The sequence below is a fragment of the Gossypium raimondii genome, chromosome 12 (genome assembly GCF_025698545.1).
Source record: "Gossypium raimondii isolate GPD5lz chromosome 12, ASM2569854v1, whole genome shotgun sequence".
Classification (NCBI taxonomy): Eukaryota; Viridiplantae; Streptophyta; class Magnoliopsida; order Malvales; family Malvaceae; genus Gossypium; species Gossypium raimondii.
In genome coordinates this window covers 54,007,197-54,022,740 of record NC_068576.1, presented here as the reverse complement: position 1 = coordinate 54,022,740, position 15,544 = coordinate 54,007,197, and the positions used below count along the sequence as shown (strand labels likewise).

Genomic DNA, 15,544 nt, shown 5'->3' with positions numbered 1-15,544 from the left:
ATTTAATAAAGCTCTTCTAAACTTATGGTTCGACCATTTCAAACACAATAGCTTTAGTGTTATTGAAGCACATAAGAATTTTCAAAGCCGCATTTGCAGCAACCAAATGCTTTGACTTCCTAATTAAAGAAGTGCTTGCAGAATATTTATATATAAATATTTTAATGTGTTAGGCACATAAGACTAGTTACAGGTGAGACTCCTGAACCTGTCAAAACTGAAGGTGGCTTCATATAATTATCCAATTAATTAGTTGTCCATCATAATGGATTTCCAAGCTATGGAAGGTGCTTTTACTACGCATTTTTTTGGTGGATTCACTACTATAATTTTTATTATTTTTAGTCGTTTCGTATTTTTGAGACCAATTTTTTTTAATTTCATTAAAATAAATTCATATGACTTGTTTTATTTAAATGTGATATACATTCTGGCATTTTTTTTATAGTTAGATAAATAGTATATTTCTTTTCTTTTTCTCTTTTTTTCTTTAAATGCAAAAAAAAAAATTGTATCCAATTTTTATAAAATTTTACGTGTGCCATGTCATAACATGTTTTTGTGCCACGGTGGTTGCCCTCACTTGGCATTACCCTTGCTAAATTAAAAATATACATTTGGAATAAGTGTTAGATGCAATAGTAACATGATTGTATTTCTAATGAGAGAATGTAAGTTTCAAACACTCGACATTGTTAAGAAAAATAATCACGAATCTCAAATATAAATCGTAAAAGAAATATATAAGATACAAAATTACATATTTCAAAAAAAAAAGAGAATAATTATAAATGATCAGCTTATAATAGAAAAACTAAAACCATCAAACACGCATGGTACAAGTAAGGGAGTAAACAGGTACTATGTAGGGGCGTAGATAGAGGAGCACGCAATGATCTTGGCCCTCTAAAATAGTAAAATTATTTTGTAGTCCCTTCAAAATTTTAAAAATTACATGTTAATATAACAACAAATTTACAGTTTTAACCCTTTAAAATTTTATATTTCATCCTTTATCTCTCTAAAGCAATTTTCTATGTCGGTATGCACACCCCAAAACTTGTAAACTCAAATTATCCAAATGTTCTATGTTCAGCAAGAGTCCTCCTACACCACCAACATTGATTTCCAGTTTTCAAGGGGCCTATCATTAGTTGAAGCAAACATGGTGGTTTAAAACAAAAGGTAGACACTAATGAGTGAAATAAGGACCAATTTCTTACAAGTCGGTATCCTACGAAAAATGGAATATTTAGTATGATTATCACATGGGCTTAATTTATTGTTGATTTATTTTACGAGGATTTTTATCATTTAAGTTTTTAGTGTTAAGACATATTTTTTAACCATCAAAGAATTTGGCGTAATTTAGTTTGTTTAAAGCATGCAATAATGTGGTATATATATAGGCATTTTTGTATAATTAAAAATATTGTACATTTTCTCATTTTTTAAAATGTGTAAAAAATTATCCAACCATATAGAAAATATCAAAGTATATATATGTGTGTGTCATGCTAGTGCATGTTAAAAGAGATAAGCTACATTAAATTAATTGATATAAGGTTTGGAGGAGTTAAAATGTAATTTTCTTAATGTATTAAACTTAATATTTTACAATACCTAAAAACTTAAACTCTAAATTTACCATTTTAAAAGGATAGAATTGAATTATTATCAATATTTTAACTTAAAAATTTTACAATTTTAAAAATGATAAACAAAAATTCACTATATTTTTTTTTGGTGCTAAGATGTTGCTCACATTATGGAAAAATAAAAACAAACTAAAAATAATTAATAGAAAAATGTCTCATACGTGGGTATGCAGAGTGCAAAATGTTGAACAAGAGCTCTCAATCATACACCACTAACCTTGATTTCCAATTTTGAAGGGCGGTATCATTAGTTTAAGCAAATATGGAGGTTTAAAACAAAAAGTAGAGAGTAATCAACGGAGGACCAAAAAAGGGTTCGGTTGGGAAAGACAACCCAATGATTGGTCGGTAGATCTAACATCCACTTTATGCATATCATGTAATGTGTTATTAAAAATGTGAAAAACAACAATTTCATACACTAAAAATGGAACATAGTATCACATGGTAGTCATGTAATAGATGAAATATTTAGTATGATTATCACATGGGACCATTTTTGGATTAGGCTAACCTCATTTAATACACGTATGTAATAATACACGGTGACCACACCACACCGTGTGGATGGTGGATCTTTTTTGGGCTTCTATAATTATTGCATTGCCAGACTGAAATTATTGTCGTGGCCAGAAAAAAAAAACCAAATTTCCTTAAACAGATGTAGCGTGTTGATTGAGGAAAAACAGTACCACAGTATATTTTGTTCTAAATAATTAATTAATTAAAATTTAATCCCAACACAAATGAAAATATAAGAATGGAATTTATTTTATTAGATAAATCAACTTTGTGTAGTTAATAAAATAGACTTTTGGGTGAAGCTTAAATTCGATTAAACACAATTACCGCCAATTATTTTATATTTTTTTAAAATATATTAAAGTACTTTTTACATAAACTCGAATATCATCCATAAAAGGAATATATAACAAACAAGAAAATAATGGTTAATTAATTAGTCAAGTGATTTTTTATTTTTATTTTTTACCTTAGTATAATGAGACTCGTTGTAACACCCTAACCCACATCCGTCGTCGGAATAGGGTTTCGGAGCATTACCGAAGTTTATCGATCAAACAGACATAAATTTCAAACATTTCTTATCATATTATATTCAAGTAAAAAAAATTAAACTCATAAATATTGTCCCTTATTCGAGCCCTCGAGGCCCAAAATACATGTTTGAAACAAATCGGGACTAATTCGGAAACTTAGAGAAATTTTCGAAAAATAATAAAAATTTTCAAAGCTGCAAGGTTCACATGGTCATGTGGTTAGGCTGTGTGACTCACATGGCCAAGAGACACGCCCATGTCTTAGACTGTGTGGGTATTCAAAATAGGGACACACGGCCGTGTCCCAGCCCGTGTCTATACCCGTATAGCTCTCTAACTTGGGTCACACGGCCAAGCCACACACCTGTGTGTCAGACCGTGTGCCCTTTCGAAACGGCCTCGAACGCTCATGTGCTAGCCGTGTGGACTCAAAATGTACCTTAAATAACAAGTTTACCAATCTTTGCAAGCTTGGACATTAAACAACTCAAAAATCATTCGTTTAACTATTTCAAATCACAATCAAACACATTCAAAACATGTTGAAACAATCATCTTAGGTGTCCAACCAATGTACCCTGATTGGCACCACAATTATATCATCAAAACAAATCACCAAAACATCAATTTAATCCAAATTACAAACATACCAATTTCAATCCATTTTCGCCTTAAACATGAACACTTAAACATCAATTTAACATACCATAATAAGGCTTCAAACCTAAACACATACTTATAGATATATGCCAACCAATATTAAACTTATAATCTCATTTACAATCAATCCACAAAATAATTATTATTTAGACACCTTAGGTTCATGGCGACACATTTCAAAAGGATAAACATCACCACGTTTGAGTTCGGGATCGTTGTTGGATGTTGAATTAGCGATCAAAATTAAGTACCTAACCTGCGCATAGAAAACAAAACCGTACGCTAAGTAAAACTCAGTGGTATTTCTATAATCCGAATATTTAAAAACAAAACAATATAACATACACAATTAAATGTTAAGCGCAATTACATGTTTAAAACCACATTTATTTATACAATAGCATTAACCATTCAATACTCAAATCATGAATACCTCATTTTATACTCTACTCAATTTTCATCAGTTGCGATATAATAGCTTTTCACAATTTGATTCATATATCATTTAACAATAACATTACTCATTTCATATCCAATTCATGAATACATAATTCATGTATTTCATTTGCATATTTCAATTCACTATTTCATTTTCAATTCACATACCATATCAATTATAATACTGTTTTATTTAATTACCCCTATTAACACGACTCAGACTCGGACAGATACACTGATCCAACCAAACACACCAGTTTGGCACCCAGTGCCTCATCGGATAATTCGAAGTAGTAAATTGACACCCAGTGTCTCATCGGTTAAACCGAAGTAAATTGACACCCAGTGCCTCATCGAATAAATCTGAAGTAATAAATTAACACCCAGTGTCTCATCGACTTAAAGTCGAAGAAATCTCTGAACTCTTCCAATCCTATGGCATGCCATCTATATCTGACTGAGCCCGATACAGTTAATAGGGTTCCAATTCACTTTTCGAATACAACCAATATTCATTTCAATTCAAATAATCAATATATTCAATATATATATATACCAATTCAATCCATTCAATCAACTTAAATTCAATTCAATGACAAAGTGTCAAATATTCACCTCAATACTTACCATATGCATTAAATAAAAAATACAACAATTAATAACTAAGTTCGGGTTATATAAATACAAACCGAAAACTCTGAGCTATTCCTCGTCGACTTTATCTTTTCCCTTTTTAGTCGAAGATTCCGGTACGACTTTAGCTACAAAATTAAAACAATTAAAATTCATCAATACAACACAATTAAATTTTATATTGAATATTTCAATTTTTACTCAATGTTTGCCTAAATTCCAATTTAGTCCCTAAACTGAGACTAACTTTTATTCTTCACATTTAATTCTTTATTTTCATGCAAATTCCACTTTAGACTAAATTTAACTCCCTATTTTTAACTTAAATCCATATTTTCACTTAAATCCCTAAATTTCAAATTTTTACAATTTAGTTCCTATTACTCAAAAATTACAATTTATTCTATAATTTAATCCCTTTTCATTTCTAGCTTAAAATCTATCAATTTAATCCCTAATTCTAAAATTATTCAACATATACAACACTTAAAAACTCAATAATTTCTAAAATTTCGACATGGGTCGGGTAGTATTTAACACCGGGATTCCAAAAACATAAAAATTACAAGAAAAATGGACTAAATTGCCTAACCAATTGAACTTGAAAACTTTGAAACCCCTAGCATTGTCTAGAATTGTGTAACCATTTCAACTTTCACACTTTATGCAATTTAGTCCTTTTACCTAATTACTCTTAATTCATGCAAATTCACTGAACCAAAACCTAATTAAATACACAACTAACTTTATAAATATATCTAATAAATATTTACGAGTCTGATTTACGAAAATGGAGTTCCAGAAATACAATTTTCGACACCCATAACTATCGGGTCGTTACACTCATTTATTATAATGATCATCCAAATAAATATATTAAATATCTAATTACAAGCAATTACATTTAAATTTAAGAAAAATAATAACATGGTACTTCATCATTAAATAAAAAACATAATTATGGGCTTATAAATAAATATTAATTATTTTATTTAAATATAATTAAATAATAATTAATTATAAATAGATACTACAACTCTAAAACCTAAATTCAGGAGTTATTAATATTTAGCATAATTGTTACTATTAATGTTTAGTTATGTCAAAATAAAATCATTAATATTTATTTATAAGTGGTACATTAAAATTATTTCTTAAATTTAATACTTAACATAAAATCTATATATTCTTTTCCAATTTTTTATTTAATTTTCTAGAATTCCATTAGCAAAAAAATATAAAAAATGGTAACTAAAAATCCAAAAGTGACGTTAAAAAAGAGTATTCTTTGTTCCTCCATGGAACTTTCTTAGATATACCCAAGCCATCGTAAAGACTTTGTTCAGTACAGGTAGATATCAAATATCATTCAACACTTATAAATACCTTGAGGCCAGATCCACCATAGCTCAACCATTTCAACACACTCACCAAAGCTAATCTATTCTTTCTTTCTTTCTCTTCATTTATTTTAATTTCTTGTTTACATCACCAAAGCTAAATCTATTCTTTCTCTGTAAACTACCAAAGCTAATTTATTTTCTTTATAGAAAAAAAAAATGGTGGCCATATCTAAGATTGCAACTGGTAATGGTCATGGTGAAGACTCACCTTATTTCGATGGATGGAAGGCATATGAGACCAACCCTTTTCATCCCATTGATAGACCTGATGGTGTCATTCAGATGGGTCTAGCTGAGAATCAGGTAACTATAAAGAGTTAAAGACCCCCTCCCCTCCCTTCCATGAATTTTACAGTAACATGACTGCTTATCTTATCTATGGAGATACTGATGGTTTCTTTGCTATTAATCTCTGCAGCTTTGCTTTAACTTTATAAAAAAGTGGGTCATGGAACATCCAGAAGCGTCTCTGTGCAGTGCAGAAGGTGTGAACAAATTCGAGGAGACGGCTCTGTTCCAAGACTATCATGGGATGCCTGAGTTCAGAGAGGCTGTTGCAAAATTTATGGGGAAAGTGAGGGGTGGTCGAGTGAAATTTGACCCAGACCGCATTGTTATGAGCGGTGGAGCCACCGGAGCTCATGAGATGGTTGCTTTTTGCTTGGCTGATCCCGGTGAAGCTTTTCTGGTTCCCACTCCTTATTATCCAGGGTAATGCATCATTTTTTCACATTTTCATTTTGGGGTTTTCCTTTGGATCGTTTAATTTGGGTTTTGAATTTTTTTCACCTTTGTCCCTAACCCAGACACACGCGGAAAGTAAGGAAGAAGGTGGAGGAATTACTAATAAATAATTAAATTATGACTAAGATCATTGATAGAAAAAAAAAATCATAGTCAACATAGCAATAACGTCAAATGTGACGATGCAACTGAAGAAGAAAAATCTTGACATCCAAGTTTTTTTTTTTCTTCTAATTTTCTATCCATATTCCACGGATGGGATTCATTGAAAGCGACGTTGTCTCTTTGTTTTAATATCATAGACTTTATAGCTATTGGCCCATCTGTGTGTATTTATTCATTGAAAGGACCTGTATAATTATCAAGTACAGAGTTACTCTTCAATAGTTATAGAAAACTTTAGAACCTTCAAGGATGGTGGACAATAATTTGAACAGTTCTTGCCAACTTTTGATTACTCAAATATTCACCATTGATTTGCAGATTTGATCGTGACTTGAGGTGGAGAACAGGGGTTGAACTTGTTCCTGTCGTTTGTGAAAGTTCCAATAATTTCAAGATCACTAGAGCTGCCTTGGAAGCTGCATATGAAAAGGCAAAAGAAGCTAACTTGAGAGTCAAGGGTTTGCTCATAACCAATCCATCAAATCCTTTAGGTACTATCTTGGATCGAGACACATTGAAGGGTATTGTAAAGTTCATAAACGAAAAGAACATACACTTAATCGGTGATGAGATATATGCTGCCACAGTTTTCATGGAACCCGAGTTCGTTAGTATATCGGAGATTATTGAGGAAGTGGAGTGTAATCGTGATCTCATCCACATTGTGTATAGTCTTTCTAAGGACATGGGGTTCCCTGGTTTCAGAGTCGGCATAGTATACTCGTACAACGATGCAGTGGTGAGCTGTGCTCGGAAAATGTCTAGCTTTGGACTGGTGTCTTCGCAAACTCAGCATTTAATCGCGACGATGCTGTCCGATGATGATTTTGTGGACAGTTTCATTGTGGAGAGCAAGGAGCAGTTGTTCAAAAGGCACAAGTATTTCACTTTGAGTCTTTCTCAAGTCGGTATCGGTTCGTTGAAGAGCAATGCTGGATTGTTCATATGGATGGATCTTCGTAAGCTCCTAAAAGAGAAGACGTTCGATGCTGAAATGGACTTGTGGCGAGTGATTATCAATGAAGTTAAGCTCAATGTTTCCCCTGGTTCTTCTTTCCATTGTGACGAGCCGGGTTGGTTCAGGGTTTGCTTTGCTAACATGGATGACAATACCATGGAAGTTGCTTTGTTGAGAATAACGACCTTTATGCATAAGCACAACGAGGCCATGGTTCCTCGTAAACTATGCAGACGAGCCAGCCTTAAACTCAGCTTATCTCGAAGAAGGGACGATTTCATGTCCCAAAACATGATGTCTCCTCACTCTCCCATACCTCAATCACCCCTTGTCCGTGCCAGGACTTAAGCTGATCAACAAAGACTTTTGACCACATTATACAGTCTTCAAACCTTTTTCTGCTGCAGTCTATATGAAACCCCTATTTGTTCAACAATTGTAAGTTTTTTGGGTGTTTCCTCACATGTAAAAGTGAAATACTGTAAGGAAAGGTCAACATATACTATTGTTGGTTGTTTTTCTTTTCTTTTTTCTTTCTTTATTTACAACAATGTACGCGGGAAAAAAGACGTTTGTGAATTTGTAAGGCTGACCCATTCAATAAAGGATTATTATTATTTCTTGAATTCAGAACAACGTAAGAAAAAAAATGTCAGTGTTTATATATTGTGAGGAAATCTCTTCTTCGCTAAGGAAGAAAGAAGAAATTATATGATGTGTGACAGAAAAACTAACATTAACATACTTTTATTTTTCGTTTATTTACAATTTAATAATTAGTCATTGTCATGAATTGCATGCTCTGAAAATGATAAACCACGTTTTGCTTAAACAACCAAAGATTCATTAGAAATTGATTAGTGTTGATTGCAAGTAGTAGGCATATTATTTTTGTTTTGGTCTGATATATCGTTTTAGATTTATCGATATTTTAAATATTTTATATATATTTATAGTCTCATTTTAATTTCTTGATAAATTATATATACATTTAAATATTATATATTTTTATAATCTTATTTTTAGTTTCTTAATAAATTATATATTATATATGCATGCAAATATGTGTAAATTACATCCATATAAATATATTTATATGTAAATATAAATTTTAAAATTATTAATTAGGGTCAATAATTTAATTTATTAGCTTTTAATTTTAAATATAGTTATAGAAAAATTTAAATTTTTTTGTACAAGTATAGGTAGATACGCACCGATACAAGTCGATATTGATAGAAACGGACCAGAATACATCAAAATGATTGAAATGCGCTAAAATTTTAATCAAAACGAAACATAAATTAATTGATATAGATTTAAAATCGGAATGATACGTACTACCCGATACGATTCTGACTATCATAATTGATTCAGCATATATATAACAGCAAATAAAAGGACATAAAAAAAAAGATTGTAGTGTTGGTAGTAGTAAAATTTGCAGGGCAAGCGCCCATAAGTGACACCGAGGATGTTGAAATGGTCTTTAGACAGCCCAAATCAAACATCAGACCATGCCTCATTCTGATTCCTTTTAATATATTTTTGTTTCATTATATAGAGTTTTTCGCACTTCAAGCTGGGATTTCAAAATAATAAAATATATAAATTTAAATAAAAATATTTTAAATTTAGTCGAGCAATCCACCTGAACCGTGATGAACATGAGGGTAAGGGTAATGGCATGAGTTTTGGTTTGAAGCAAATATGAAGTTGTGTTTTTGGAGATTACAGACACACTAAAAATAGTCTCATTATGTGCGAGAAATTCACTATACCTTTTACTCTTCTAATAAGCGGTCGGATAACTTTTATTTTTCAATTTTTATAAACAAAGTAAAGAAAAGAAAAAATGAGAGAGCAAAGCAATTTTGATGAACTCTTCAACCAGAGTTCATCCATGGTCCGTTTAAGTTAATATGTGGATAGTGGTCAATAGATCTTTCATTAAGGTATTGTAGTTTTAGAACTTCAGCTTTATTTTAAGATGATATTCTTAATTTTTCTCTTTTAAATGTTAATAAAACTAAAAATCACATATATGTTTGCACATATTGAAAATTTAATACCTCCATGCCAAAGCCTTATTTTCTCTTTTATTGTTTTATTTTCTTTCTTCTAAATTATTTTTCTTTGATTATTTTCATTTTTTTTCGTTACACTATTTTCAAGCCACGAGACTATGTTGTTGGTTGATCTAGGCTTGGCTTATGAAAAAAGAAAAAAAACTTTTGTTTAAACCTGTAATGGTGGGTAGCCCACCTGACTCGGTAAGCCTAGCCTGATTAAAGTCAGGTTAAAATTAAAATTAAATTATAAAATATTTCTTGAATAGTGGACGTCAAATTAACATATGGCAAGACGTAGGCCACTTGGACTGCTCTGGGTCTGTATGACTTACCTGTCCTAATCACTTGTGCTTTTGATTTAAGGATAGTAAAATCCCAATTATCTTATTTTCTATTAAATTAGAAACGGAATCATTATGGTAAATATTTATTTTATTTTATTATATAAATGTTTAACTATTAAAAGAATAAACATATAAAAATGTGTTATAAAAATGTTATAAATAACTAATAAAAATTACATTGAGACAAGACTTTTTTCAATATCATACATCATAAATTTAGCAACATTTATCCCAGGCTGCTACATTTCCATTCCTATTTGAACTAGTTTTTGTTAGATTAAGCTATACTTTTGGTCTAGGCTCTAATATTATTAGTTAACTATTCCAATTAAGATATTAATGTGAGTTTTTCCGTGATTTTCTTTCATCAAATAATTAATAAGGTTAAGTATTTCAACTTTCTTTGTTAATACATACTCATGTATTAAGAGGGTCTTAGTTAGTACAGGAAATGGAAATGAGTATTTAACAATTTTATTGCCATCTAGTCTTCTGCCAAGTTTCAGATTTTTTATTAATTTTCCATTGCTATTATATTACTTGGTTAGTTTTTACATCATCTAACCATTTTATTCCCTAATAATTCAAACTAGGAATCAGTTTAATCATTTTTATATCATGAAAAGCCAAAAAAAAAAAAAAGATGCATACTTCACAAATGACTGAATCAGTTATTATTGGATCCACCAACACCCTACCAAAATTTCAAGGTGGTACATCTCTCTCTCTCTCTCTGCATATCAAAGTAGGCTGTATACTCTAGGTTTCAAACAATTATTTCATGGTAAGGTTTCAAGATTTTATTACCAAAAGCTAACTGCATGGTGGTGTTCTTGTGCAAAGACCACTACTTTTCGATGAGAGGTTCAGCGGCGCAACTAAGCTTTCTGCACAACTTGCAGGGAGGCTTTAGCAATCTCGAGTGCCTCCTCAACCAAAGATGCCTTTTCGAGCTTGGCTTTGTCAATGGAAGGCTGGTTCCTTGCAAGTTCCGGAAGTAGCTTAAATTCCTACAACATGACAAAATTGTGTCACCTTGAGCGCCTTGGAAAGCAAAGTCTTGTAATAACATAGCACAAAAGATGCAGGAGAAAATATGAAACAAAGGGGTTTCATGTTTTTTTTAATACTTTTGAGTTTAGCAACCATTTAATCCAAAAAGCAGTATAGGATAAATAACTAACATGTATTTGGTCAATCCCACAAAATACATAATTACATACTGAAAACCTCATTGCAAGCCTAAATATTCTGCTGCATAAAATGCCAGGGGGGATATTATATTGACACAACTATATTTTAGTTTCATACATGTGAACTAAAAACCGAAATCTATAGTTGTCTTCTTTCTGCCATATATTATTGTTTTTGTGCTGAAAAGACCGACTTAGATAAAACGTATACTGTTTAATGTACTTTATGAGGAATCTTGGTTTTGTATAAACACTGTCTCTAGTTATATCTTAATGGTTTCGTCATTCTATCACGATTTTTGACTTCTCTTAGAGGTAACCCAAATTCAACATAAGTAGAAAATCTCAACCATTCAACCAAGAATGTTAAGTAGCATGGAAATCTTGTAAAGAAAACTACCTCAGCATTTCCACTTTCAAGAAGAACTCCTTTCAGTTTACCTGTAAAGTCATGAAGGAAAAGTTTAATATTTCTTGGTCAAAACTGTAATAGAAAATGGAGAGAGTGAAGAGAGAGGACTCTCAGAAGTTCCATTACCAGAGTCTATCCAGAAAGTAGCAATTTTTGGATCAAAATTTCCAATCTCAACCGTCTCTCCAACTGCGCAATATATTATAATTGAAAAGTGAGATAACATATACATGCACTGTTACAAATGCAAAGTAAAATATATTCTCACCATTGTCCCCGAAAAACTGCCACCAAACTTTCCTGGGGCTCCCTTCATACTCAAAAACCCTCGAGTAAAAGTAGGGCAGATAATCATAACTGGAAAACATAAATAGGTAATGATGCAAACCATCAACGTTTCAGAATGAAAGAGCAGCACTGAATGTAACTAACATTATAGAGATTCAGCTTAAGGAAGAAAAGAGATAGATGGTCCCATACGTGTGAGTTTGTGCACTCAGTAATGACTTAACACAATGCTGTGCAGATCGACGAGCATGATCAACATGTTCAACTCGTGCTACACGGTCATACATCTGTCATGATAAAATGTTTACTTATAGATCTTGAAAGGAAAAATGGCAATTAATTTAAAAAATATTGTACCTTAAGGGGGAATGCTGCAACATCTCCCACTGCAAATATTCCAGGTACACTTGTCCGGAACAGACCATCAACCTGGTTCATGTTCAGACATCAATCATCATATCCACATACTCCACTAGAACAATCAGAATATCAACTATGGTCACAAGAAGGCATGAAAATAAAATGATGGTGTTGTAGTGGACTTTTTAACAATAAGGAATAGAACATGTAAGAAAAAACTGAAAAAATTTCATCAAGGCATATAATATATGCTATAGCATGACTAGTTGGTTGCCTGTATATTAATAGATACGATACAAGTAACAATGCATTAAAAGTTAATAGCAACAGATCGTATAAATGAGCAAATAATTCAATCAGAAAAGGTTAAAGACAATGCTCACCTGTATGCCACCAACAGTATTATTTAATCCTACCACTTCAAAGGGACTAACTGCAGGTTTTGCTCCAATACCAATAACTACCTGCAGAATGTCGAAAATATTGGGTAAAAGGACAACTTGATCAGCTCTCCCACCACTAACAAAAAAAATGTTTCTACTTATAACAAAATGGTTACCATGTCAGCTTCTACAGTAGATCCATCTCCAAGTTTAACAGCAGCTACCCGTCCATCAGGACCAGCTTCTAAGTTTTTGATAGAAGCACCCTGGTCAACGGTTTAATAAGATCAGAATACTCGGTTACAAGTACTAAACAAATTCAGGTGTTCACTGGCTAACTCAATATCAACTTCAAACTAATGAACATTGCAGCACACAAACTCAGATTGCAGGATGTGTGTAGGAGAAAGAGAGAGAGTACCTTTAAAAATTTGACACCATACTCTTTGTATAGTTCTTCATACCTTTGAGCAAGAGAAGGAGTGAATAATCTTTGCAAAAGCTGATTCTCTGGGAAAATGATCTACATTAGGAGCAAAAGGAAATTGAATTAAAGCTCAGCAAGTTGTTACATGAAATCAGATAACCTTAAAAAAAAAAAGAAGATAATGTAGTCTTATGCACAGGCTGACACAGAAATGCACATGTGTGTGTCTGAATACAATCATTTCTTGAAACATATAGAAACTTTTTACTCTTTGAGTTTTCAAGATATCAAACGGGACACCTCGGCTTGGACCATCTAAAGGAAAACTACAGCGGAAATGGAACAGTTTGTTGTCGTTTCATTAAGAACTGAGCAAATTAAATTTACTATATGAAATGAACTCATACCGAAGTATCAAGTTTCCAGGCAACAGCAGCGGCAGCAACCTCCATCCCAATATAACCACCACCAACAATCACCACTTTCTGTGCCTTCTCCTAAACAATTAAATAAAAAGTTTTATCAACCTATTGGAAGACCCAACTTAAGAAAAATAAAAAAAGGAATATATAAACATAGATATAGAATATATATATATGATTAGAACAAACTTTTGAAGTACCAAAGAAGAGATTAGTGAGTTAGCATCAGCAACATCCCGAATATAGTGTACACCAGGAAGGTTTCCACCTATTTTATCTGGAAATCTGAAATAAACACGTCAAGAAATCAATGTCCCCTTTTCTTCTTAATTGTTTCACCAGTTCATGTGTACAACCTAGGACAATTAAATGGGAGAAGAATGCAAAAAGATGAGCATACCTTGAGGCTGTGCAGCCTGTTGCAATTATAAGAGATCCATACTTCAGCAATTTGCCTGAATTTGTAGTTAGGGTTTGCTTTTCTGTATCAATAGCCGTTACTGGATCCTCGTAAATCATCTAAGCATACAAGAGAAGCAGGGGAAAAGATTAGAACAAGCCAACTTTCGTTTCTCAGCTTATCGAAAAATGAATTTCCAGTGAAGTTCTAAAAAAAGGACCGGTAAAAAGAGGAAGAAAGGCAGGGGGGGGGGCATAACAAGTAGCTAATGAAGTTAAAGATACCTCAATCCCTTTCTCTTTGTACCATTCAGGAGTTTGCCTTTCACCACCAGATCCAACACAAGTATGAAAACCCTATGATGATTCAATTTAAAACAATTAAAACAATATATGACATATTACAAGCATGAAACCATTAAACCCTACAGAAAACTAGACCTGAACAGGTTTGAAATTCTAATCTTTGAGAACATGAACTTGCAAAATGTTTTCACCAAATTACACTCAACAATGACCCAATGTACAAAGAAGGACCTAATTCAAGTTAAATGTAGCTATATAAACCAGAAGATTATACTTACAGGTAATCGAGCTGGTTTCTTATCTAGTGGAAACAAGTAGCCTTTTGTCAAAGCCGGTCTCTCATACGGTGCATATGCCTGCAAAAAAAATTGTAAGCATCAACCAAAAACCCAACATTCAAAACCACTAAATAGTAAAAGAATCATAAAAAGAAGAAGCAAAATTAGGATATAGAAATCACCTCCTTGGACACAATACACAGCTTGCCATCGGCCATCCCGTGTTCGACGAAAGTCCTGGCTGCATACCCAGCAGCATTGCCTCCTCCAACGATCACAAATCTATCAGATAAGGAACAAAATGAATAAACCCAAAGTGAATCAAGTTATACAAACATGAAATTGTAAACCAAACTGAAAAGAATAAAAATTTTGATTGAGAGAAACTGACTCTCGGTTGTCATTAGAAAAAGAAGAGGCGGCAACGACGAAGCTTCTGAATCGGATAGAAGAGGAAGGGAGACGACGAGTCAAAGAAGAAGAGCCCGGGCACCAGGAAGTGAGTCCGTGCTTGAGTTGAAGCGAGTTCGATAAACTCGCCATTGCTTTTCGAGCTGTAAAAAAGGAATGGAAAAGGAAGAAATGCTTAGAAGATATGAAAGTATTTGACTAAAAGGATCAGGAATTGCAGTAGCAACAGCAGATTTGAGTGGAGGGTGGACCTGGGTACATGTTATTTGAAGGTGATTTTTGTAGTGAGAGAAAACGCTTAAAGACTGAATAGTTTATTAATTATTGAGGCGACTTTGGCTCTAGAAGATAGCCAAAGGGCATAAGATTGACGATTGGAAAGCAGTTTAGGCCTTTTAAGGATGGTTCAACACCGTGCCAGTGATCTTTGACAAACGGGGTGCCCAATGATCAGAGACGAGAGGTCGTCGTGGCACTCTGCCTATTTTAGTCTGCAATACTTTTTCAAGCTTTTAAAATTTCCCACGCTGCT

At 32.7% G+C, this 15,544-nt stretch overlaps 2 protein-coding genes across 2 annotated transcripts; one reads left to right on the top strand and one right to left on the bottom strand.

The window, feature by feature from the left end:
• The first annotated feature begins 5,841 nt into the window (after positions 1 to 5,841).
• On the top strand, positions 5,842 to 8,343 carry LOC105765261 (1-aminocyclopropane-1-carboxylate synthase). Its single transcript, XM_012584265.2, has 3 exons — positions 5,842 to 6,153; positions 6,269 to 6,561; positions 7,078 to 8,343. The coding sequence occupies exons 1-3, from the start codon at positions 6,007 to 6,009 to the stop codon at positions 8,063 to 8,065; spliced, it is 1,428 nt and encodes a 475-aa protein (XP_012439719.1). The 5' UTR covers positions 5,842 to 6,006; the 3' UTR covers positions 8,066 to 8,343.
• A 2,441-nt stretch (positions 8,344 to 10,784) lies between these two features.
• Positions 10,785 to 15,492, bottom strand: LOC105765259 (monodehydroascorbate reductase, chloroplastic/mitochondrial). The gene is made up of 17 exons (XM_012584263.2): positions 15,264 to 15,492; positions 14,993 to 15,155; positions 14,784 to 14,883; positions 14,602 to 14,679; positions 14,303 to 14,374; positions 14,019 to 14,137; positions 13,819 to 13,903; positions 13,604 to 13,693; positions 13,191 to 13,292; positions 12,946 to 13,035; positions 12,770 to 12,850; positions 12,384 to 12,455; positions 12,219 to 12,313; positions 12,007 to 12,095; positions 11,865 to 11,927; positions 11,727 to 11,767; positions 10,785 to 11,143 (listed from the first exon to the last, which is right to left on the bottom strand). The coding sequence occupies exons 1-17, from the start codon at positions 15,271 to 15,273 to the stop codon at positions 11,012 to 11,014; spliced, it is 1,482 nt and encodes a 493-aa protein (XP_012439717.1). The 5' UTR covers positions 15,274 to 15,492; the 3' UTR covers positions 10,785 to 11,011.
• Between the last annotated feature and the right edge of the window lie 52 nt (positions 15,493 to 15,544).